Raw genomic sequence first — 25,503 nt, forward strand, 5'->3', positions numbered from 1 at the left:
ATGGCTGCATGGAATGCCATCAGAATTTTTTCTTCACTAAAAGTACCTACATAGTTAACGAAGCAAGGTATTCTGTCCAGAAAATATCCAGAACTAATTTCCTACTTTTTCACCCCCCTGTAAAAGAGATTTTATGTAAAAGATACTGGATTTCCTGTAATCCTTCATAGAGGGTTGCTATGGATACTTAGAACAGGATAAGGGTCAATCTGAAGAGTCAGAATTTTTGAGAAAATTCAATGTTACAGCAGTAGTGATACATGTCAAGGTGAGAGAGGACATAAGATTTAAGAGATATCCAGTCTGCCTTTGATTTTCAGATATGGTCTTCTGAGTGGCATATCCTTTGGCTCTAGCTCCTGTTTCTCAAGCTGTGAAGAGGAATACCGAATTTAATCAGAGCTTGCAGTCAATGTCTGCTATAACTTCATTACCCTCTGGAAACACCTAAAAGGTGAACATGAGCTTTAAAGGGAGTACGAGTGGGTCCCAGTTTTGCTTTTGCAGAAAGGTTTCCTCTTTTACAGTTAGGCTCTCTCCACCGTAAGATGAAAATGCCCAAGCCACAGCTCTTTCCCCACCCCACTGAAGGTCCACAAATACTTGGATGAGTTCAGAGAGCCCAGCGGTCCACTGCCAGTGTATACATGGCATTGAGAGTATGCCACTGAAAAAGTTTTGATGACCAATACTATCAGAATGACTGATCACCCCAAGCAACTCTGTCACACCAACATAGCTGTGGGTTATACTACTGTCCTGGGCTTTGCCTTTTCCCATGTTTTCTTGACGATGTTAGCTGTAGGATGTATTTCTGGAGCACCTTCTTTACACGTTTGTTCAAAATAGGGACACAGTGTTTAAAGATAAGAAGAAGGAATGGAGCCATTGCTCTGATTGCCTCATAGGATTATCCACTCAGTATCCTCTCTGTTTCTAGAGATGGCAATGATTTTTCATCCATTCCTATTAAAGCTGATGGAATTATACTGCGGTTGCACAGAGGTGCCTTCTGACATCCTAACTCAGAAACTACTGGTGTGTCCATGGCACATCACGTCTGTGTCATGACAGTCAATACACTGGCACAGAAGTAAAAATCAAAGTGAACAAAATATGCCAACGATACCACTTTTGTAAGTGATTTGAGCTTCAGTATTACCAACTTGAGGCACCACAGACAAAATAGTACCAGGGGCCCAGCAAAAGGCCAGGTTCTTTTTGTGTGCAGTCTATTTGACTGGACCAAATGGAAAATCATTAAGTCTTCACTGCAGCACAGCCCTCAAGAAACACCAAGACAAAGCTGTCTTATGCTTTCCAGGCTTTCTTCCATGGATTAGCCCTTGACTAATCTCACGATAGACATCTTCAAGTTGGTCATTGAGGAGTTCAAGACATTTGACATGGTTTCTGAATGCCTTTGTAATGAATCTGAAATCCGGGCAGCTGGAGGTCAGCTTCAAGGCAGGCAGAGCTGTGTTCCATCAAGGGACATGGTTTGAAAGTGGTAGATCTTTCTTTTTTATTAGGGACTAAATACAAGCAACAATCTGGAGGAAGAGCAAGCTAAAAGCTGACCCTGGAGCACAAGAATTAAAATGCAAGCATGGAAGTCAAAGCAGAAGCCAGGTGCCAGGTCCCAAATAGATCTCCTGGAAAGAGGCACTAAAGCACCCTAAGCAACAAGGGCAAGTGATGCTGCATTAAAGGAAAGGCTTCACAATGTGGTAGCCGTAACAGTAACTTGGACACTTCTGGAAAGGCGTAGCAGAAAATAGATGATGATGTTTTGATGCATACAGGCAGTCATGGGTTAAACTGAAGGAGAGGAGCAGCCCCTGTGGGATACTGCTCTAATCCTGTTCACAAGGGTTCCATTTTCAAGCTTCTGCAGAGTGTACAAGGCCCTGCTTGACCTTCTAACAGGGAGTGATGAAAGACAGTTGTGCCTCATCAAACTGCTGTTACCATGAGGAACACAGGGAGTTGGGACTCCTAAGCTACTTCTGCCTTCAGTGAGGGAAAAACATGTTTAGCAGACACCATTTCTTATTATTTTGGTAATGCTTATAAGGAAGAAAAAAAGTTATTTCACTACATTAACCTTGGCCAGGGCACAATGTTTAGTGTATTGCTTGATCTTCACACACTATTCTCACACAGTTGTTTTCTTCTAAGTATTGCAAAAAACAGGACACCTTCACCTTCACCTCCTAGTTTTAATTCCATCTCAAATATTGCTGGGATATTTCTAGTTTATTTCACTCTTCTGTGCTGCTGAACACTAGAAGAAGCTTTTTACACATATATATATAAATATATATAAAATTTGACTCTCTGTGAATCATGCATGTTCTCTGTGAATTTTGGGAAGCTAGCACTTGTGGGCGGGTGCTGAAACCTGGACAGTGCCTTCTGCAGGCTACATTTTTGTAGTGTGGAATAAATAAATAAACAAAGATTCGCCCAGCTGGGAAGCATCTACCTTGTACGGTTCACTGAAGAGGGAATAGCTCGTGTTAAACGCGCCATTGTCCTGCTGGGCCTCCTGATTTCTCCTTTCCCATTCTTTCCTTCGCAGCACGTTTCTATCTGGCTCATAGACACTGGAGTTAGAGAAAAAAAAAAAAAGATAAATAGTTTTTTTAGAGTTAAAAATTAGAGGGCAACATATAAACCAGCATGCATTTAAAAGTTAAGAACTCTGTTTTGCAGACAGATGGCAAAAATAAGCACAAACATGAATCAGACGAATGCCAGTTCAAGTAGGCTGGGGAGGTTGAGGTCTCTGGGAATGCTGGTGCTTTCTGCACACAGAGAATAGATAATTAAATTCCTACAGAAAAATAAAAGAGAAATCACATGGCAGGATCTAGTCTGTACAGAACTTCTCTGCTTGCAATGTGACAAAGGAAATATCTAAGCAACTTTGACAAAGACTAAAAGTTCTCTTAAGGCAGATAGTAATTACAGCAGTGAGTAAATAGAAATTATGAACACATTCCCACTTATGACATATCCTCTGAGTGTTGTATGAAAATGCTCCTTTTTTTCACATGGATGTGTTTCTGTAGCGATTCTTTCATTAACTAGCTCCCTAAAGAGCTGTTAAAACTATATGCTGTAGTGGTTTCCACAGTTAGGTTGCTTCTTCTGATCTCTGCTTATCAGCTAAGTTGTGAAACTACTACTGAAACAATTCCTCTTTCTGATGGATTTGACACTACCACAACCACAGAACATGAATAAATGAATAGTGACACAACAGTGTATGTATGGCTAGTAGAGTGTAGCCAGAGAGAGAATAATAAATCACTGCATTACGCAACAGTATTAATTTTTAGAAATTAACAACTTTAGCTCCGATATAGACATTCAGAATAAAAATTAACTTTTTTATTTTCATAATTCCAGTTTAATACATGATAACATAAACCAGAGAATCCTTATTTTGAATTTCCACAGACCAACCTTTCAGGCTTGCACATTTCAGCTGATTATGTTTTATTCTCCTCACAAAGGAAGCCAATATGTCTAACAAAGTTAATGTGTTATTTCACGACAATGTAACAAGTATGCTGATTCCTATTTTGCTTAGCTCAGCTAATGTTTTTCTTCTGGCACTGTAAATCTGTAAAGTAGGAATATATATTAATGTCATGTAAGTGCACCATGTGTTAATAAGATAAACGTTGTCTTGCTAACCAGCTTCCCAGTTAGCAAAACATATGTTGCATTGGCTACCCACGTGATGCTACCTAGTATGCCTCAGGCAAGGCAGTCAAAAGGCCAACAGCTATCTGATTCTAATTCGAGACTTGAGAGAGCTGAAAATACACAGGATATGTTAGATGCTATTCGTATTTAAAAACAATGCCTCAACAGTCACTAAATGAACACAAAATCTTTTGCTTGCTTGTTGATGCTGGACTGCAGAGTACCCTTCTGATGGGCCTGAGGGCAGATGCCAGGGGCAAAGCATGGCTCTCAAACACAGGGGTTCATTGTGAAACACAGGGTTTCAGTGCAGCAGGTTGGAGACAGTGTCCAAACACCATCTTGTTTACAACCACTTACAGGTGGTTGAGGGTTTTTGGGTTTTTATCCCATATTTTTCATGAGCATTGCATGATATTCACACCAACATCCTCTCCTTGAAAAGCAGCATAATGAGGAGGCAATCGTAGGGGTGGAGTTTTGGGCATGGAAAATGCCTTCCTCCAAAAAGAAGGGAATGGTGAAGGCCTCTCTCTCTGGGCGTGAGATCACCTGCTGGACATGCTGCACATGCTGCTGAAACCAGAGGCAGAACAGTTGTTGACCGCTGTGAGAGCAGAGGTCTTCAGTTACTACATCGTGCCATCGAGCCTACTCCCATCAGCTGAGTCAATTAACAACCTGTGTCTAAAGCAGACTTTCTGCCATGCTGAAGAGCTGTTGTTAGGTTGGGTTTTTCTGGAGTTTTAAGGGATCAGGTTACAACTTCATCCTCAGCTACCTGGCCCCATCCAGAATCTCTTGACTCTTTGAGATGCTCTGCATTTGTACTCTAGCCTGCAGCCAAACAGAGATGGGCAGCTTCCCTGAGATTAATTATAATACTACTGGTCTCTACCCAATTTCTAGGAAGTAAACAAGTGCAACATTCTTCACTAGGCCTCATACAAACTTAAAAATTCACTGATGTGATACTCCTAAAGTGGAAGAACATTTTTATCCCTTTATTGGATGGAGATATATTTGATGAAGACATACAAGTCATCAGGTCTCTGAACCCCCTTCTCAAATGAGTTCACTGCTGGCAATGCAATACACAACCTGCAGTAATTCAGAATGATTATGCAAATGTCAGAACCGTGTGACAATGCCTAATAGGCCATCTATAAGCAGTAAGTTAGGAAGAGCTACAAGTCAAGAGTTGTGTTCCTTTGGTAATACCAGATGGCAAAATGTCTAGCATTTGTGAGGCTGCTCCTTATTTGCATGAACATTGCAGCAATCACATTTCCTTGAACGCATGTCACCAAATGTATTTATTTGTTTTGGTTCAAGGAGAATACTGCCAACTGCTATAATTGTCTTTATTGCAAACACTTCATTTAATGGAAAATGATTCTTTTTAATAGATTTCTCCTTTATTTTTTTTAAATTTGCAATTTAAAACAATCCCAGAGGTACACGTACCTTTTAATTGTTTATGGTATGTCTCCTTTCAAGAGCTAAGCCACGAAGAACAAGCTCATGAAAACCTCATGACTTTTTCCTCATCGCAGCATGTGTACATATCTGAGTCATATATGCATATATACGTGTAGTATGCATTCTCAGTTTTGTAAGACTTGGAATCAAAGACCATGCAAACACTCATCTCTCAAAAGTCAGTGTCATTTGTATTTGTTTCATACAGGTCAAATTCCAAAAGGTTGAATTTAAATAGTTTTTAAATGGTACACTGTTATTTTTAAAATGCTGCATCTGTTTCAAAGTCATGCTTAAAGGACATGAACCAGAACATGAGCAACAAGTCAAACACTTGCAAAAGTTATATATGAATAAAGGTTGTATTATATAAATTAAGTTACCTCAAATTTGGCACATTGCTTTTTTGATTTATCTCAGCCCTAAGATCTGCCAAGACACATACTGGATATACCAATGAATTGTGCCTAAGTGCCAGTGTCTCAGGCTCAAAGCACTTTCAGCACAACACCACCACCCCAGTCACAGCACCCCTACCTTCTCTGCTTCTTCCAGGATACTTGGAATAATTTCACTCCCAGATATTTGCCAGATCAGATTTCCAATGGATCGTTTAACATCTCAAGAGTAGGTATATTTAATGAATTTTGACCTGTTGTGATACCTTTTGGCAGATTACCTGGGCGGTCCCCAGTCTTTGGCCATGCACAAGGTGAGTGTGGCTCCCTGTGAGACCAGCCTGCAGAGGATAGCCCAGGGTGCTGGTTCCTGATGGGAGGGCGGTAGTGGCACCAGCCTCCCCACAGAAGCACCTGCAGCTTTCTTCATGCTACTCCTGCCATTGAAAGGAACCACTTCCTTTAGTCCTTAATTAGAAATAGACAGAGATGGCTCAGGGGACAGCCTAGGAGCAGAGCAATAATTTTACCTGAAAAACCTGGGGCTGGATTTAATCTCCTACAAAGCCCAAAGAGTTATGTTGTCTCAAGCTAGGCTGAAAGAAATCATATAAAAAGCCTAGAGTTTTAAGCATTGAAAAATTTCCTTTTCTTTCCTTTTTTTTTTTTTTTTTTCCTAAAGCACACTATTCCTGACTCAATTTGCCTCCCTCAGGTATCACTTTTTGGAGCAACTCAAATAAAAAGGTCTCATCTCCATGATGAACGAGGTGGTGACAGCGCACCAAAATATCCTCCTGTCCTTCGGTTCAGGAACACCCAAATTTGCATTCAGAGGAAGATGTCCTTTTCCACAAACGAAGCACTGCACCTTCACAGAGGAATTACATGCCTTCGCAGGCGGATGGTGTGCATTAACGATGCTGCTTGACCTTTTCAGAAACCACAAAATTGCAGCATCACAAAGGGGAGATTCTGGAAGGGTACTGTTATTCTGTTACAAGATCACCATCCTCCTAACAGCTGGCATCTTTGAGGCTGTTAAAGACACAGGTAGGTAAATTGAGGGTAAGATTGCTTTCTTGGCATCAGTTTATTTTCTGGAAAAGGAAAGGGGCTGTGACCTAGCCAGCCCTACCAGCATGACAGAGGAAGGCGTTACCATGTGTATACAGAGATGTGGTTGCAGTTTCTGAACTTGTTATCATTGGCAGCAACCTGCAATCTTACCTTTGCCATTCCAGACCCTCCAATATAATTTTCCAGTCCAAAGACTTAGCTCATTATTCTCTGAATCGTGAGGGCCTTGCAACACCCACATACACACTCACCTTCCTTCTCCCTCCCCACGCACATAAATACTGCGATATAAATTTAGCAGGAGTAGCTTGTTTGTTTGCAGTTAATGTTTTACCCAGGAGGCTGATCTCCTTCACCTTGGCAGCTACCTGTGGCACTTAGCACAAAACATTCAGAACCTGAAGTCTAGACATATTAATTACAAAAGCAGAGCTGATGCTTCATGCTAACAGGCAACTATTTCTTAAAATGGCAAACCCACAGCTCCTGTGGGGTCCTGGCAGTCTTTTGCTAGGGAAGACCGAGTTCCCAGGGCCGAGCTTCATTCCCAGATTTTATCAACCCGCCCATTTGTTCTTAATCTGACCCTTCTTCTTCCATAATGAAATTAAAAAGCTCCATCAAAACATCATCAGACTACAACACCCACTCCTGGTGCCACAGGAGTGACACCATCCCCAAGCTGCCAGGTGCAGTCCAGTCCATATCAGTACAGTGCTGATCATGTTCCAAATAAAAAAAACCCCACCTCAGAAACACAACCCATACTGTAAGTGACTAAAAGATATGGGCATTTCAAGAATAAACCTAGACCTGAGAACAAGTTTTCTGCAAGGACACATATATCTTTGAAATTAAATTTTAGCACACGGCCATTTTTGAATTATGAACAAACTTAGAACTGCTTCAAAGCCATGGAAAACAGGCAATATTTCAAGAAAATAAATTTTAAAATGGTTTACTGATTATTCTCAACATTTCCCCACAAATTTTAATCTGGCACACAAATCAATATACTAAATTTCAGGCTGAAGTGAGGACATTTTCTTAAATATTTAATAGTCTAATTCTCCCCTGAATTACTACATTTATGCCAAAGTAGCTAAATAGAGTAAGTCAAAGGAAAATCTTATACAACACCATAAAAAAGCAGTCCAACCCTGATGCAGGACAGTGATTATGAAACAATTCAGAATGAAAACAGGATTCTGAATTTTAATGTACCATCATTCTTGTATCTCTGCCATATTTTAAAACTCAAAAGGACAAGTCAGACTGAGACCCTGTAAAGGCAACAGCCCCAAACATTTTTAGAAAATAGTTTTAACTCTAATGATTTAATTACAACAATTGAGGTTATCTTGCTTGCTGAATTGCTGTGCTTAGCATAGTAGTGCTATCATTTAATGCCTATTTTCTATTTCACTGTCAATGTCCATGGTTTTTGCTGGCCAATTTCTAGGTACCAGTTCCATTTCCAGGTAAGTATAAATGGTATCTGTTTGGAAACTCATTGCTAATGGGGTATAGGGAACTCCCAAGATACAAAATCCTTACATTTTTGAGCATTAAATGTTTTCCCCAATGACATTTGAACTATCAATTAAATTATAACAAAGGGGCTGCCTTTGATGAACAAGTGGCATAATCAATAAAATACCTTCCTAGGTTGCAACTGGCTATTTTTAGACTTTTTATCTATCTTTAACAGCAGAAGTTAATTTGAGGATTTTTACAGTATTTTTTCCCATTTACAAACAGAAATGCCGTGGGGTAAAGCAATTACTCTGATTTACTGTTTTCACTTTGATTGAACATAAAGATGTAGCAGGGTCTCAAAAAAGCAGTAACTTAACAAACTGTGCTCCTATCCACAGACAGATAAAGTACCTATTTTGCTATTTCAAAGAGTTTACCTCCAGGCAGCAGCACAGAGCAAACATCAATCAATGACATGTGTCTAAGATGAGATTGATGTTTACTCTCACAGCTTTTCATCTTACATCCAATAAATTATTTTTCCTTCACCAAAGTGCCTGGTTAAATTTCATTTTTCACTTTGCAGTATCAGTTTTAAAACTTTAGCTTCCAGCAATTTTAAAGCTAGGATTCATAGATGCTTCAGCTTTTACAGCCTGTTTATGGTTTGTATTAGCCATGAAACACTACCGACCAAACATGAATATGATCAGGGGGAGCTGAGCTGGGGCAGCCGCTCGCACGGTGGCAGGTGCAGGCTGGAAGGTGTGAGATTACTTTAATTATCTGCCTGGAAATTCCAAGTCCAAAACAGGGAGCTGTATTTTCAGGGGCAGATATATCACATCCACCAAACAAATGAATACATACATATCATATCTGCAAAATCAGCATCGGGGCGTTCGGGTCTGGCCTTCTGAGGGTTAACACTGGGCAACTGGAAGGAACCAAGGAAAGGCTAATTGTGGATGCAGTTATTACCTTACAGGCACTCATACCTGACATTCACAAAATGTAAGTGCTTTGCAGGCAACCTGACTGAATTTTAAATATCGAAATGCTGAGAAAACCTAGGACTGCAGTTAGGACTGGGATCCAGGTTGTTGAGTCAGAGCATCACAATTGAGGAACATTAAAAAAAAATCCAATTCAGTTCAACACCTGCTTTTATAACAGTACCTCTTCCAACCTCGCTACAGATAAAACATGCACATTGTCTTCCCTCAGTGAAGTTTTGGTCAATGAGAGAAACCGAGACAAAATTCTAATTTATTTTTAGTTTCAGGAAAAATAACTTCATCATACGATGAACATACACCAGTCCAAACTTTACATTACACATAGATAATAAAAAATTCACCGTTCTGTATTAATAGGCAATCCTATTTTCAATACCTTATTATTTTCTTTTTATAACCCTAAACCTGCTAGCAAAAGTGCCTAAGATGGATGAAGACCTTAAAACAACACTGAGCCAATCTAGAAACAAAACTTCCAATTTTGCACTGCTCTAACAATATATTCTTTGAAAGTATATTCACAAGTGTAAAATTCACCACTGTTAATAATCTTATACCTGGAATTAGTGTTTCTTTTTCTTCACAATACAAAATTATATTTAAAACCTCCAGAAACTGAGTGAAGATCTTGGCTGCCAAGAAAAAGATACTGTAGATGTGACAAGGTTTTCCTTTTGTATCCTTATCCATATTTCCGAGGGGGAGATAAAAAAAAAATCAAGATGGAAGATTACAAACCTGGCAAACCACAATGATGCCCTTTTATTTAATTTTGTAAGTGTCACTTCTATGTTGTATTTTAAAAATACAACAGCCCATAGGACCACAGAATCACAGAAAGGTGTGGGTTGAAAGGAGCCTTAAAGATCATCTAGTTCCAACCCCCCTGCCATGGGCAGGGGCACCTTCCACTAGACCAGGTTGATCAAAACCCTATTCAAGTCCTTCTCCTCAGGGCTGCTCTCAACCGAGGGGGACAATTTTTTTCTGCCTAACCTAACAGTGCTGAATTCCCTGGGCTGCTGCTACACAAGGCCTTACCTAACTTGACGATACCTGTAGCTGATCAGTTTCTTCTCACATTGCTTCCCTGCCAAAGATGTCAGACACAACGCTCCTTTGCCTGTTTCCCTCCACAATGATTTCTGCTGTCCACTCTATCCTTAGGCATGGGAAACTGTTCCGGCTATGAACTGCCACGCCTGTGCCCTTTTTTTCCCTCTCCTTTGCATTTCTTCTTTAGGCTCCTTATAGTCAAAATTAGTGAAAAATTACAACTTTTTTTTTTTGATTGGATCATCTCTGTAGAGAATGTGCATACATAGGTAAATTTTTCATACAGTCTTGGTCAGACTGAATGGTGCAATAAACTGAATTTATTCCTATCATTGCCTGATTTCCAGGGATGTTCTAAACTTTTAAAATGTAATGAAAAAATCCTGGCCTTTTAAAAATCTATTTGACATTTTGCAGTCAATGTTTAATACTTTATTTAAAATGTTTGTTGAATTTCCTTTTGATATGTTTGCTGAAAACTGGATTTCAGTCAATAAAGATTTTCGGTGTTAGTTTCAGTAATAAAAAAAATAAAACTCATATAAATTAACCTAATAAAAGTTCAAAAGTTTCCTGAAACTTAATAAAACCTAAATAAATTAAAAAGTGCCCTCAAAATTGAGAAAAAAAATGTTTTGCCTCTAGGTCTTTTTCAGAAAAAAATCTCTCCTTGCTCCCATTTTTTTTAAGCTATTTAAGTAGCCTATTCCTTCCAGGGGGCTCTGTACAGTGATCCATCCACCCACAGCTATTTGCAGGACTGCGAAGTACTCCAAGGTAAACTTCACATGGCACACACAAATTGAAAGCTCTGCAGCTGGTAGAAAAATTTCACCATGCAATTCACCCTGGCACGACCTGACTTAAAGCAGCAAAAGAAAGATTAGAATTACAGAATCAGAGAATCACAGAATCACTAAGGTTGGAAAAGACCTCCAAGATCAAGTCCAACCTTTGACCAAATACCACCACGCCAACCAAATCACAGCACTAAGTGCCACATCAAATGCTTTCTTGAACATTTGACTCCACCACCTCCCTGGAAACCGCTTTCCAATGCTTAACTGCCCTTTCAATGAAAAAATTCTTCCTGATGTCCAACCTGAACCTCCCCGGACACAGCTTGAGGAAAGTTCCTCTTGTTCTGTTCCTAGTTGTCCAGAAGAGCCTGACCCCCACCTGAATAGAACCAGGTGGTTGTAGAGAGTGATAAAGTCTCCCCTGAGCCTCCTTTTGTCCAGGCCAAACAACCCCAGCTCACTCCTTCATAGGACTTGTGCTCCAGAGCCTTTTCAAACTCCACTGCCCTTCTCTGGACATGCTGCAGCACCTCATTGTTTTTCTTGCACCGAGGGGCCCAAAATTGGACACAGCACTCAAGGTGAGGCCTCATCAGTGCTGAATACAGGGGGATAATCCCCACCCTGGTCCTGCTGGCCACATTATTGCTGACACAGGCCAGGATGCCATTGGCTTTCTTGGCCACCTGGGCACACGCTGGCTCATGTTCAGCAGCTGTTGACCAGCACCCCCAGGTCCTTTTCCATGGGGCAGCTTTCCAGGCACTCTGCCCCCAGCCTGTAGTGTTGGCTGGGGTTGTTGTGACCCAAGGGCAGGACCTGACACTTTGCCTCACTGAACATCACACAATTGGCCTCGACCCATTGATCCAGCCTGTCCAGATCCCTCTGCAGAGACTTCCTGCTCTCCCTTAACACTCCTTCCCAAGTTAGTGTCATTTGCAACTGACTGAGGGCGCACTCAATTCTCTCATCCAGATCACTGAGTAAGATATTAAACTGGGCTGGCCCCAAAACTGAGCCCTGGGGGACAGTACCTCAGCCTTTTCCTCATCCTTGGTTACAATGTCCCTCTCCCTCCACATCCAGTAAAGGATGGAGATTTTTCTCAGCAATCTTTTTTTTGTTAATGTACTTACAAAAACATGTTTTATTATCTTTCACAGTGGTGACCAGATTGAATTCTAGCAGAGCTTTCGCCTTTCTAATTTTCTCTCTACATGACCTAAAGACATCCTTGTACTCTTCTTGAGTTACCTGCCCCTTCTTCCAAAGGTCATACTCTCATTCTTTTCCTGAGCTCCAGCAGAAGCTCCCTATTCAGACAGGCCAGTCTTCTTATCTGCCAGCTTGTCTTGCAGCACATTGGGATGGCCTGCTTCTATGCCTTTAAGATTTTCTTCTTAATGTATGCCCAGACTTCCTTTGTTTTTAAGGGCAGTTTCCCAAGCGACTCTCTGAATAGTGTCCTGAACAGGCTGAAGTCTGTCCTCAGAAAGTCCAAGGCAGAGGTTTTGTTGACCCCCTTTCTTACTTCACCAAGAACTGAAAACAGTATAATTTTGTGTTTGCTATGCCCAAGATGGCCTCTGATCAGCACATCTCCCACCAGCCCTTCTCTGTTCATGAACAGCACATCATCAGTGAACAGAGGGGCACTGCCCCTGGTGGCCTTTCTTACCAGCTATGTCAGGAAGTTAACTTCTACACACTCCAGGAACCTTCTAGACTGCCTCCTCTCTGCTGTGTTGACTTTCCAGCAGACATCCTGTAGGTTAAAGTCTCCCCAAGAACATGGGCTAGAGATCATGACGTATCAGCCAGTCACTCATAGAAGCTTTCATCTGCCTCTTCATCCTGGCTAGGTGGTCTGTAACAGACTCCCACCAGAATGTCTGCCTTGTTAGCCTTCCCCCTTTTCTCACCCACAGGTACTCAACCTTATCATCACTATTCTTGAGTTCCCTACAGGAAAAGCACTCCCTAATGTACAGAGCCACCCCACCGCCTCTCCTGCCTGTCCCTTCCGAAGTGCCTATAGCCATCCACTGCAGCACTCCAGCCATGCAAGTCATCCCACCACGTTTCCGTGACAGAGACTGCATCCCAGTTTTCCTGATGCACGATAGCTTCCAGCTCCTCTGGTTTGCTCCCCGTACTGCTGCACTGGTGCAGGTGCACTTCAGCTGGGCTGTCGATTTCACAGCAACCCTGGCATGCCGCCACTAGGCTCATCTCTATCGAGCCTGGTTTTATCCCCCTCCCAACTTCAAACCTAGTTTAAACCATTAAGCCAGATCTAAGAGCACTTTACCAGTACAGAGGTAATAGCATGTATATTAGAAAACATTCTTGGCATACAAGCAAAAGGAGCAAAACTTCACAGACTTTCATGGATGACAAAGATGAGTAGTTTTAAGTTGTTAAACGATTTTGGTGCACAGAATCCCTATGAAACATGAGTGAAAGACACACAGATTCAGCACCTAAATGGACAGATTCTGAAAACTCTTGCCTTTATTTATGTTCTGGTTTTAGATCAACATCCAAAATTATCTGATGTCCAAAGGGTACCAAAATACAGTCCTGAAATACAGGACACAGGATTGTAGCCTTACACAGTATTATTTTTCCACAGAAAGCCAAAGCACAGTATTTCATTATGAATGTGTCAGCTGTTAATAACCATCAAATCTATGACTCATGAAAACGTCTATACATGTTTTATTAACAAAGCAACATTTCCAATTTACTTTTACCACAATGGATAATGACTGAAGGTTCATCAGGGTTAATCAAGAAAATGATGTAAATTTTATACTGCATTATGTTTCACTTGGCTTAAAATGGATCTTGAGCGACAATCTTTTTTATGTGTTTAATCATGATTTACAGCATTATGGAAACCACACAACAGCCTCACTGTGAAAAAAAAAGTTATTAACAAGTCAGTGCATAAGTCATCAGATTTTATATATTCACAGAAAATCACTTCTTGGGATCTTCAGCAGAGAGGCACTGAGTTTGCTTTCTGTAAAAATAGAATCGATATGTTTTGAGATGCCTTGTTTTAATTTATCTTTCCTTCAGATTTTATAGATAGATGGAGATCTTATTATAGCATTTCATTTATTGCAAAGAAACCATCAGTACATACAGGTAAGGCAGAACTAAATTTTAAACAGATCTGTGCTAGCATATCCACATGATAAAAATAAATTTGGATGATATTTCTGGATGATGTTAATAACTGTACATGCAGATAAAGCAATCAAAGAAGTTAAACCCTATGCTAATCATAGAGATTAAAAAAAAAATCAACCTCTTTAAATGCCCAAACAATAAATCCACTAAAATCTGTACTTTTGCTTATATGAACACACAAATGTAGCTCACTATAAGAAGAAACTGTGATTGTTTTTAGCAATCATTTGCTTGTATCAGAGTCTGTAAGCATAAAATCTAATTATGGGAATTATGAAATTTCATCTTCATTCTGCTCAGCTGAAAAAAATTCAACAGAAAATGGAATGAGATATCTATATTTATATATAAATATAAATATATATATATAAACTTATATCTAAATCTATCTCTCTAGCACCTATGTAGGCAGCTTGCTTTCACATAACTAAAAGGACCACTGTAATAAATCTGGGTTCAAGAACCTAAGTAAGTTGTGGCTTATATATAACTTTAAGACAACAACAGTGAAAAAAAATCCTTATATAGAGGATGTTTCACTCTCCTTCCACAAGACTCTAGTAGTAGCCAAACATATCGCACTGTGCCACAAAGCTAACCAGCTTCTCTAAAAAACATTGTACACGTTTAAACTAAGAAGAATGCAAATGCCTTCCCAGTTCTTTCTTGTGAAAATGGACAATGTAAACTGGACCTGAGGTTTATGCTTTACCAAATAATAGTATCACCACATATCCTTGGAACCTGCCTAAGAAAACTGCCTGGTACACAAACCATATGACTTTTTTAGTATCTTATTCATTATATCCTGCGTGTTCTGTTGCAGCTCTGTCATATTTTGACACATTAGCCCCAAGGGACACGCAATCAAAATTAGGAAGAGAAGTTAGTCAAAACCAGCATACCCATGAATAAAAGAATAATTTATGTCCATACCTGAATAAAGATGCATGTTAAAATGATGAAAAAGTTTAAACTTTTACGCCCTGTGACTGGTGTAATTCATGTAGGCTTCTTACACATGCTAGTCCCAATTCAGACTACAAAGATGACTGACTGTATCACATAAGTCATGCTCACCTTCAGAGCTGCACAGAGAAGCATCCATGTGCTTCCCACCTTAAGTAACATGCAATGGAAAGTGAGGTATTTTTATCTCTCATTATAGAAAAAAAACCCCAGCATATGAATCACAATTTTTGGTTTGTGCCTCCCTTAATACTCTGCTTCTGCTTAAGAAGAATGGTGGCGATATGGCCATGCCACAAATCCAAACCAAAACTTAATATGTCAGAAATACAAAAGCCTAAATGTAATATAAGTGCAAAAAAACCTCCTATATTTTGACTTGCAGAAACAGCATGACTGTTCAAGTGCCTCACTTTCAAGTAGGTTAAAATGCATTTAAGTATTTCAAAATCTGAAGGAAATGACATAAAAATGACAAAACATCACCCAGAAGCTTCAATGGTTGTGATAGATGCAGAAGCCACTCCAGAGATGCCCGTGCAGGGACGGTGCCAGAGGCAGATGCTGTCTGTTGGGGGGATCAGCCTGGTTCCAGGCCAAAGCAGGGAAGCCAGTGACCTGATGAAGTTGGATACATTGTTCCCTCACTGTCTAACAGCTGCTTTGCCCTGACTATTTTTTCTCAGCAAATTTTACCTGTAGCAAGAATAACAAAAGCTAGTAAGAGAAATGTTTTATTTTTACTGCATACTCTGTTTGAAGCCTGAGTTAATAAATGTATATTTGTGTCACAGTAAATTATAAGGATATTATTTACCTGTACAGTGTGAGGTGCAAAATTATTCAGTGTTTCATTTTGAAAGCATTAAGAGGTATCTAAATTCTATATGTAGTTGCAAAACCACGAGGAAGGATCTAAATTGTATGTATTATTCTAAAAACATGTATTTGGGAGATGTCTGTAACATTTCTATTTGAATCTTCCATAGCAAAGATCCCTTTTTATTGTATTAGGAAGCTTAGAAATCTTTGGGTCATTTTTTCTACAAATGTTTTAAATGTTTCAAAACATTTTACTTCAATTTGACCTTCTATCACTACAGTGTTCAAGAATATCAAATCTGTGTGACCTACCAATAAGCCCACTGAAGCTGGTTTCATGGGAACAACTCAGGACTGAAATAATTCTCTGACAGGTGATGTATTAAAAAAAGGGCCAGAATTTATTTCTTGTCCTGTTTCACTACGATAATAGAATATAACCAAAAGGAGTTAAAGAAAACCAAGAAACAAGGCTGAAGGAAATTGTCCTGATTTTCCACTTCAGAAAAGCCAACAAAATCCTGATGCCTAAGATAGGACATTTGCAATGTTAAAAAAAAAAAAAAAAACAACAAAAACATACAGGAGGAACCCATCCTCCCTCTTTGTATTGGCAGACTATCAACCCATGATCCCACACTTCTCTGGGGATGGGACAGGGCTGAAATAGAAAGGACTCTGAAAACAAGGCAAGCTCTGCCCTGATTCCTAACCAGTTTCAGTCTACTCAAACTCATGTTCACCATGCTAAAAATCCAGCACTTAGAAGAAGGCTAAGCATGCAGTTTGGATTTAGCTGCACACATGCTCTCAGGCTCTCTAGTCTTAGAAGTGATGACATTCAAAACCCTTGCAGTAGATACCCAAATTCTTTTCAAGAAATAACATTTGAACCACATGGAAGGTGTTTAACATTTTAAAGACACTGGTAGGGTGACTCTGGTCTCTCTAATAGAACAATTTTTTCCCCACTAAAAGCCAGCACGTCTGCATGTCAGAGAGGTGACATTCCTGGAGTGGGCTGTAACACAAGTGAACAGTGGCAGTACTCCTCAGTGTTACTTGCTTGCAGAAACCTGGAGCAGCACTGAACAGAAAGATGAGAGACCTGCTTGCTGTTCCTTCCTAACCCTGACAGATGGGCCCACAGCGAGGAGGGGTGAGAGTGAGAGAGAGCACAAAACTAGACCAGCACCAGTGAACTTGATTTTTATTTGAAACCAAACAAACCAATTCACAATTGGTAACTGGAATATCCCGGTGCAAAAAATAAACAGAAGCTGTTATTAACAAGAGAATATTTTGTTGCTAACATGCCACCTGAAGAAAACTGCTACTACATTTACCCTTCCTTAATATTTCCTAAGCAGCAATGCTGACAGAGTTTCTCAGTGACAAAGGGAATGGCAGAGAATTACTTCCTTCTAGGTTATGGAAAGCCAAAAACTTACGATATTCCATTTGGGTGGTTTTCAAATACAAGTGAAAGAAAATAAGCTCAGTGAATTTGTTCAGGTTTATATTTGGGGTTGTTTTTTTGAAAAAACTGCGAGATAACTCTAATACCAACGCTTCTATTTTCCTGTGAACCAAGACAGTATCTTAGTAACTCTGTAAAGATTTCTGAGTTTTTTACATGGTTCTAGAGAACATTTTGCTGTTCCTGATGTGTTCCACTAAATTAAAAATAATTTAATAGCTGGGAAGACCTAAGTATCAAGCTGAAGGTAATATCAGTTAAAGCTAAGATAACAAACTTCATGTGCAATGTGCCCTAGGGTGACCCTGCTTGAGCAGGAAGGCCAGACGAGATGACCCACTGTGGTCCCTTCCAACCTCACCCATTCTGGGATTCTGTGATTCACCCTAAACTGACCCGTAGTTGGGCACTGAGAAAATCACACACTGGCCTGAGGACCTCTGCTGTAGGAAAGATGTGATGTAGCCCAGAAAAGAGGTGACATAAAGGAGTGAGGTATAAAAAAGGACAAATTGAGCTTGTCTGGTTCAGAAAAGAGAAGACTGGGAGACACGTGATAATGATCTACCCACCTATAAAAACTTGTTGCAGAGCAGACAATGATGAATTGTGTTCTCTGTCTGTTAAGTCACGCAACTTAATTTGCAGAAGAGGAGATTTAGATATGATTTCAGAAACGCTATCTAACTTTAAAAGGAAGGGCAGGAAGAGGCTGGCTATCAACTCCACAGCCTCCTTGGCTTCTTTATCTCAGTTTTCTTCACGACCCTGTCCTCACCAGCAGACAGTTATTGTTAAGATTGTTCCTTTTTAGACAGCTTTAAAACACAAAATAAAAAAGAATAGGAAGTCTTTATCCACTGAACAACACAACACCCTATCTTCCTTCCAGATGAGCAAAACTGCCCCCTTACATTATTACAGGGATGCTCCTCCTTCATAAATACCTGCCTGTTATCACTTACCAAAGTAAGACTTGTTCTCCCCAACAATGAAGACACTTTTCTGGGAGGAACATACATCAAAAAGATTCTTTCTGGAGTAGGGACCTACCTATAGAAGTCCCTATATGGCTACTCCACAATCTTAAGGGACTCTTAGGTGCTATAAAATTTAGATTCTCACCTGTCAGGCTGGCCTAGGTGCACTTCTCCTGACTTAGAGCCAGGGGGGGAAATAAAGGTCCTGTGCAGCCCAGCATTTGTAATATTTTTTATTTGGAATAAAATTTTTATTTAATATATGGGCTAAAGGACAGAGACATTTTTCTTCTTTCATTTACTGAATTCAGAAACTGATCTGTAAGATGTGAGAGAAGGAACATCTTTTCCACTACCTCCAAATCAACCATGCTTAGCTGCTAGAGAGACACGCAAGGCATGCAAAAGGTGACATGCAAAAACCAAGAGGTTTTCTAAAATATCTTCATTACAAAGAACTTAAAATTATCTCTGACACTAAGAATTCCAGAAGGGGGTCTACTCAGGGCAGCTTATATTTGCTGTTAGAAATTCACTTTTCATCCCTAAAACTCTCTGGTGCACAAAAATCTGAATCCCATTTTACAACAACAGGAAAGGCAAGGGACAAGCAAGATGATTTTGTAACCAAACTCAAACTCCTGACATGTTAAATATGCCCAACAGTCCACATGTAAGGCCAAACACTAAGCACCAGCCATTCAGAACCAACTCAGGAAGATTCTCATCAGTGTGGGCTTTGGGAATATCCACGAAATGTGACAGAAAATCATGGCTGGCAAGAAGCTAACTGCCTCAAAAGCTGAGTCCCAGAGCTTAAGTTCACTGTAGACTGTACACTAGAAGGACTGCTTCTTCACTTTCCCTCAGGATTTGCAACTGTGAGGTAAATACAGTCTAACAAATTCACTTTGGGAATAAGAAGTCATGATATTTGAATTCGCCTACCATGTGTTGTAATTTATGACACACCAAGAAGACATTATAAAACAAAGTAAATTAAACAATGATTTCCTATTGATAGGCAAGCTGAAAAAAATTGCCCCTAATCCCACCAGAAAACTATTTTTCTACTGTTACAAGTTTAGCAAAAAAAAAAATCAAGAAAGAAAAGAACAAGTTGTCTGTATGGTGCAGATATATTATATTCTATTTTGGGATCTGATTAGACATTTTCTATAATGTGAAAATATGGCATGTTTTGTCACAAATTAAAGTAAAGCCTTCTTCTGGATATTTTTGCTTACCTATTCATGGCATTCTATTACGTCCATCATAAAAAGAAAATACTGTTGGTGATATTTTCTTGCAGAGACAGACATCAATGCTAAGCACTTAGCAGTATGTTATGTTTTCTTGAAGATGCACTTGGGGGAATCAAAGTATTTTATTGCACAATAGATATTATTCTGTTTGTACTCGCATTTCTCCAAACTTAAACCATTTGCAGTGTTTTATTTCAGAGCATACATAACCATGAACACTGACTGGGGTGATATTGTTAAGTATTCAAACAATTCCTGCACATCACTTACAAAAAAAATACCTTTGGGTAAATATCTTTGCCTTCTCTTTTTCTTTGCCTTTCCTTTGACAGTGCCCTTATAGGACATATTCTTGGAAAAAATGAACCACATTTTCTCCATTTACTGCTTAACAAAAAAAAAAAAAAAGAAAAAATGCTATAAGCTATAAATAAAACCATCTAATATTTGTATTGCACTAATTTGTCAGGGGTTGAATAAATGTTAATTATACAGCTTTTTAAAAATCAGGCTTGTTAATGTCATTTTTAATTTAGAATGTTACACTGTAAATGTTTTCCATTGTGTTAATTTACACCTGTTATTACATCCTTCATTATTAGGTTTGCACTGGAACAGCCACTTTGTGCCACTGAAATTTGCTTAAAACAGCAGAAACAATTACTAATTAGAAGGGCATGTTTACTTTAATTATACTTATTTCCTAGTCTACTTTTATACGTAGCACACTATGAAAGTGTATGATTCAATTAGCCAAACCCATTTATCTTAGGCAATTCCTCAAATGAGTATTGCTTAGAAAGACAGCAAATTCTTTCAGCACTACTTTGCCTCATAAATTTCATATGTGGCACTAATAAATACATATGGTGACTGAGTATCACTTTCTATGTGACCTCACTGCTTTCTCAGATTTTTGCTAATGTGTCTTCAGTAATTGCAGATTACCAGAATGACATTCTGTTTAAACAACAAGCACAACTGTTTTAATCAAAGATCTTAAACCACTGACATGTTCAACCATCTTTAGCTTTTAAAAACTCGGAATCAATAGAAGATAAGCCCTCAGCTCATTCAGTTATCCGCACACTGTGAAACTACTACCGATACTCATCCACTGATATCTAGAGTTACTCTTACGTATTACCAAGTGCTTTATAAATTTGCAAATCGAGTGCAACTTAAACTTCTTGGGAACAAAAAGTTAATGTCTTTAGCCTTTACAAATATGACTCTTTGAGCTTTTCCAGTGAAAGTTGTATTATCTATGTACTCACACAGATTAAAAAGGAGGAGAGTCATAAAAATTCTTTACAAATTACTTCTCTGAAGCTCATTCCTAGCATTACGTTTTAAACCTGAAGCAAGGATTAAAAAAGAGTTGTGTTTCTAACTGATAGTTGCTGCTCCTATTCTATGCAAATGATATTGGCAGGTAGTACAACATACTGTTGCTTTCAAATAACGTTATTTCAGTACTTACAACAAAATTCAGTACTCTGAAAAATAAAACTGCAGATAAAATTGTACAAACTGGGGGGGAAGCCTCAATGAGTTCCACGTGGCAAGGTGCTCTGCTTCATTCAGCCATCAATGTTAACATTTTTACTGTCCCACTGTCACTCCATGGGCACAGAAGCCATACAGCAGTCAAAGGGTGCAGCTGCTGAGCTGATGCTGTCAAAGTGGCTATAGCTCCCCAAACAGGGGCAGTGGCTGCCTGTGGAATGATGTGCAACAGCAATGCTACCTATAATGATCAAATACATTAATCTAGATCATCATGTTTTGAACTGCTTGGGCTTCATTTTACCCCTCCCTTACAAAGGACATTTGTTCCTAGTTAAATTTCTCTTTCACATACAATGCATAAAAAAAAATGATGAAAATCGAAACTTCTAATAAGAATTAAGCCATTATCTTGTGTGGCCAAAGATCACAGACCTCCCTTCTCCTAACCCACTGCAACACAGAAAAGAAAACAGTGTATAAATAGAAAGCCTGATTAATTCAGAAAAAGCTGCTATTAAAAAGTCAGCACTTTAAAAAAGCTAACAGAGACATATCTCAGCTGAGGCAATTATTTTGCAGGTTAAGAGGAGAGAGATACTGCCGCAATTGAAGATTCATCTTCACAGGGGTTCTCAGGAAAGTCAACGCAAATCAGCTGAGGGAATAAAGTCAGTTCCCAGTCAGATGAACATACATTATGGCAGCTTATCCTTCTGCCAAGAGGAAAAGGGATCAACTGCACTGATGTAAAATCACTTTGAGGATAGACCAAGCATGTTCATGCAAGGTTTTAACACACTTTAATGTACACAAGCTTACTTCAAGTATTTAGTGCGTCCTCTGCTCCGGTGTCACCTTTATCCACCCCATGTGGTCACTGGTAGCAAAGGCGGACTTAATGGACCCCATCTCTGACCTTACACTAATAGCATCTTCTCTTTTATTTACATAGGGGGCACGGGGATGGGAGGTTATACAGAGTGCACTGGAAATTTCTAATAGCTAACTATCTTTAATAATGAAGTGTAAGATAACAAACCTAGTCTGAGTCACAACTAATTAAAATAAATGGGAATTGAAAATGAATGTAATTAGTAAAGATTTCTGATCGGTGTTTTTGTTACAATTTTAGTGATTAAAATGGAGAAATCCATGTTTTGTAACATAATCAAGCCAGTACACAAGCAACTTCTGGCCTCTCCTCAAGTGTCATGGTTTTGATTACCTCCACTTTCAGAAAATCTGGATTACTATAGATACCAGGGACTTTTCTGAAGAAGAAACTGATGAGATGGACTTAGTTACCTTTGCTGGGACACTGTCAAGAAAAGATAACCACGGTATGCTATTGCAACAGCAGGGAAGAGGCACGAGCAGTTAAAACTGAAATGAAGGTGGTAGTGTTATTTTGTTGAAGTCAGAAATACATGTACCTGTGTGGTACATATGGTTGTAAGGAATCTGAGTTCTAAAGGGGTAGGATATATACATGCAAAGCAGGTACGTGCCTTTTGAAAAGAGGGCTGTAGTTGTTATATTAAGCAGACATCAGAAGAATATAAGTTTATAAGAGAAATATATTGATTCACTCTAATGTTTTCCCACTGACATATACCTTCTTGTAACCATGGGCTGGCTCTTTTCAGGCTTGTTCAATATGCATCCTCCAACCCCCAAAAGGGGTTTTCTTATCTGCAACAATTGACTAAAAGCAAAGATGTATGTTTTTCCGACCAACTATTCACCTTAATCTAATTCTTTTTGCTCCACCACAGCCTATTTTGACACAAAAAAAACCCATAGAGAAGCCTGATATTTTCTTCAGTGCTTGCAATGCTGACCCACCTCAGAGCTTTTTGATTACTTTTAGCCCACATCCACCAGGTAATAAGCTCATTGAGTATGAAGGAGCACATCAGCCTCAGCTCTGCCAGGCCAGGGGAGCACTCTGCCTTGCTGGTACAGCTGGGAACCAGTTGGGTATGGAACACAGCATTTACTCTCTTCTTGTCCTTCTCCTCTCGCCCCTCAAACAAAGATTGAGACATGACAGCCTTTTCCAAAAGAATAAGGGGGTGATATGCATCCAGTGGAAACCCACCAGTGCAAACAGACAGATAACCCAGGACACAAGTCGTATGTTCTTTATTACTCCTAGTAGAAAGTAACGCTATTTTAACCCAATGTCCCAGACACAGAGAGCAAAGGGAAAATGCATCCATCCTTAATTCAGGGCTGATGGATAAGCAACAACTCCATTAAGCCATGCCTGTGATCTGACACTATCTAAAAGGCAAGGCTGCTTCCCAGGGAGCCTGTCTGGTGCCCACTCCTGCGGCTGTTGTGCAAAAGGCTTCAATTAGTACTGACCTCAGCATGGAATATTTCTCCCTGGGCGAGAAAGGAAGTATCACAGACTCAGTGCACTTCTCTCTGAGACTGGGGTGAAACTGTGCCATGGAGGATTCACCTTCCCCAGACCCACTTGGAGTATATCACGGAGCAGCACTGTAATACAAACTAAAACAAAGAAACCAATTTCTTGACTATTTGCAATGCAGGGAGCTGCACAGGAGTGTGTGCCCAGGCAGGCTCCCCTCTGCAGGCTTGCCAGCTACCCTGAGGCAATGCTGCTTCCTACACATGCTCACACACACACACCTACTCACACATAGGCAGCTGCATGTTATGTACAACACGGGGGAAAAAATACAGCAACTGGAAGTTACAAGAGACTGAAAGATATACTCAGGTTTCATATGGATCCTGAAAACCAAAGGAAATTGCAAGGAAAAAAAAAGGCAGGGAGGGAGTATCTGAAAAGTGGCTGTATTCAAATATTCCCTACACAAACTCTTTTTTTTACTAAAGCTGTTAAATTACCTTCTAAAGAGCTAACACTTCAAACACATAGACCTGAGTGCTATTGCAGAGATAAAGAACCTACTGAAACACATCATTCAGGCTACCCAGTCCAGTAGAGTTAAGATCACCTTCATTCCTGATTCACGCAACCTGCCCCCCCCCCCAACAAAACCAGATTCTTGCACACAGTTGGAGGTCACTTTACAACAGATATAACAGATATATGTACCCATCTTAAAACCATTAATAAATCTCTTTTTACCAAGAGAGTCTGGCTAGATGGAAAACTAGGCAAGCATGGTAGAATCAAATGATTAATAAAGCAAGAATTCATCCGAATCAAAGGTAAAGCAAGCAAAAATGACAAGCAGAAGGAGAAAGCATCTTAAAAAAATTACAAGAGAGCTAGTTTTGGATTTAAAGGCAACACCAAGCCTGCCAACTTCTCAAAGAGACTGCCAAGAAGCCAGATGCCATAACTGGAAGGATATTATCCAGAGTTTTACATCTGAGTCTCATGAGTGCCTTTGAAAAAGGACAAAAAAGGGATGCTGGCAAGAGTTCAACTGTTTAATTTCTATCCCCACCCTAAATATTTATTTAAAAGTCAAATTGAAACCATTGCAAAAATTAAAGACAGGATGAGTAAATACAATGTTAAGTATTTACAATGACCCACAAGGGCAAACTAGCCCTACTAGAGTACTGGAAAAATCCCTGGGAACACAAATTAAAAAGGTCATCCCAAATTCGCTGTTTGAGCTGGGCTTCAGAGAGCACTTGGAGTCCCTGAGGAAAGGCTTGTGATGACTGAGTTTATAAAAGTGGTGCCTGCCCTGCAGCCAGGGTGGGAACAGGAGGACTCTGCCCAGCTTCTCTCCCACCACGCAGAGTGGACACAGGGCTGACCCCCATCAGGCGATGAGTTGCACCTATCTGTGCGCCAGTACAAGAAAGCTGAGCTGCACAGGGGCTGGCACAGGGTGCCCAGCAAGAACAATGCCTTTGTTTTGGCCATGCTGGAGGCGTGTTTGATCGTATCAGGGAGGAGATGCTGACCACCCCTGACACAGACCACCAGAACAGTTTAGATGGTCTGCAGCTTTCTCAGTTCTCATACCCAAAGAAGCCAATGCAATGAGGCAGGCAAGCAGCCTGCCAGTAATAAGGTGCAAAAAAAACCCCACAAGGAACTGAACAGTATCTAATCAGTGAACAGACCAAAGGCTGACTACATCTGCTCTGCAGCAATGTCCACCAAAGTGTAAGGCAGCACTGATGAATTGGATCCAGCCCCTCTAATAAGAAAGAAAGCGATCCTATTTGGAATTTTAGGGCGAGTGAAAGAACATTTACACAGGGCTCTATAGAA

The 25,503-nt window shown here is 39.8% G+C and overlaps 1 protein-coding gene across 1 annotated transcript in view; it reads right to left on the bottom strand.

The window, feature by feature from the left end:
- The window catches only part of AFF3 (AF4/FMR2 family member 3), a 318,503-nt gene that overhangs the window by 266,013 nt on the left and 26,987 nt on the right, over positions 1-25,503 (bottom strand). Inside the window, 1 exon segment of the mRNA XM_039548666.1 lies at positions 2,489-2,609. Within this exon segment, the coding sequence (XP_039404600.1) occupies positions 2,489-2,609 (121 nt within the window).

This window comes from Corvus cornix, chromosome 1 (assembly GCF_000738735.6).
Source record: "Corvus cornix cornix isolate S_Up_H32 chromosome 1, ASM73873v5, whole genome shotgun sequence".
In the NCBI taxonomy this organism is placed as follows: Eukaryota; Metazoa; Chordata; class Aves; order Passeriformes; family Corvidae; genus Corvus; species Corvus cornix.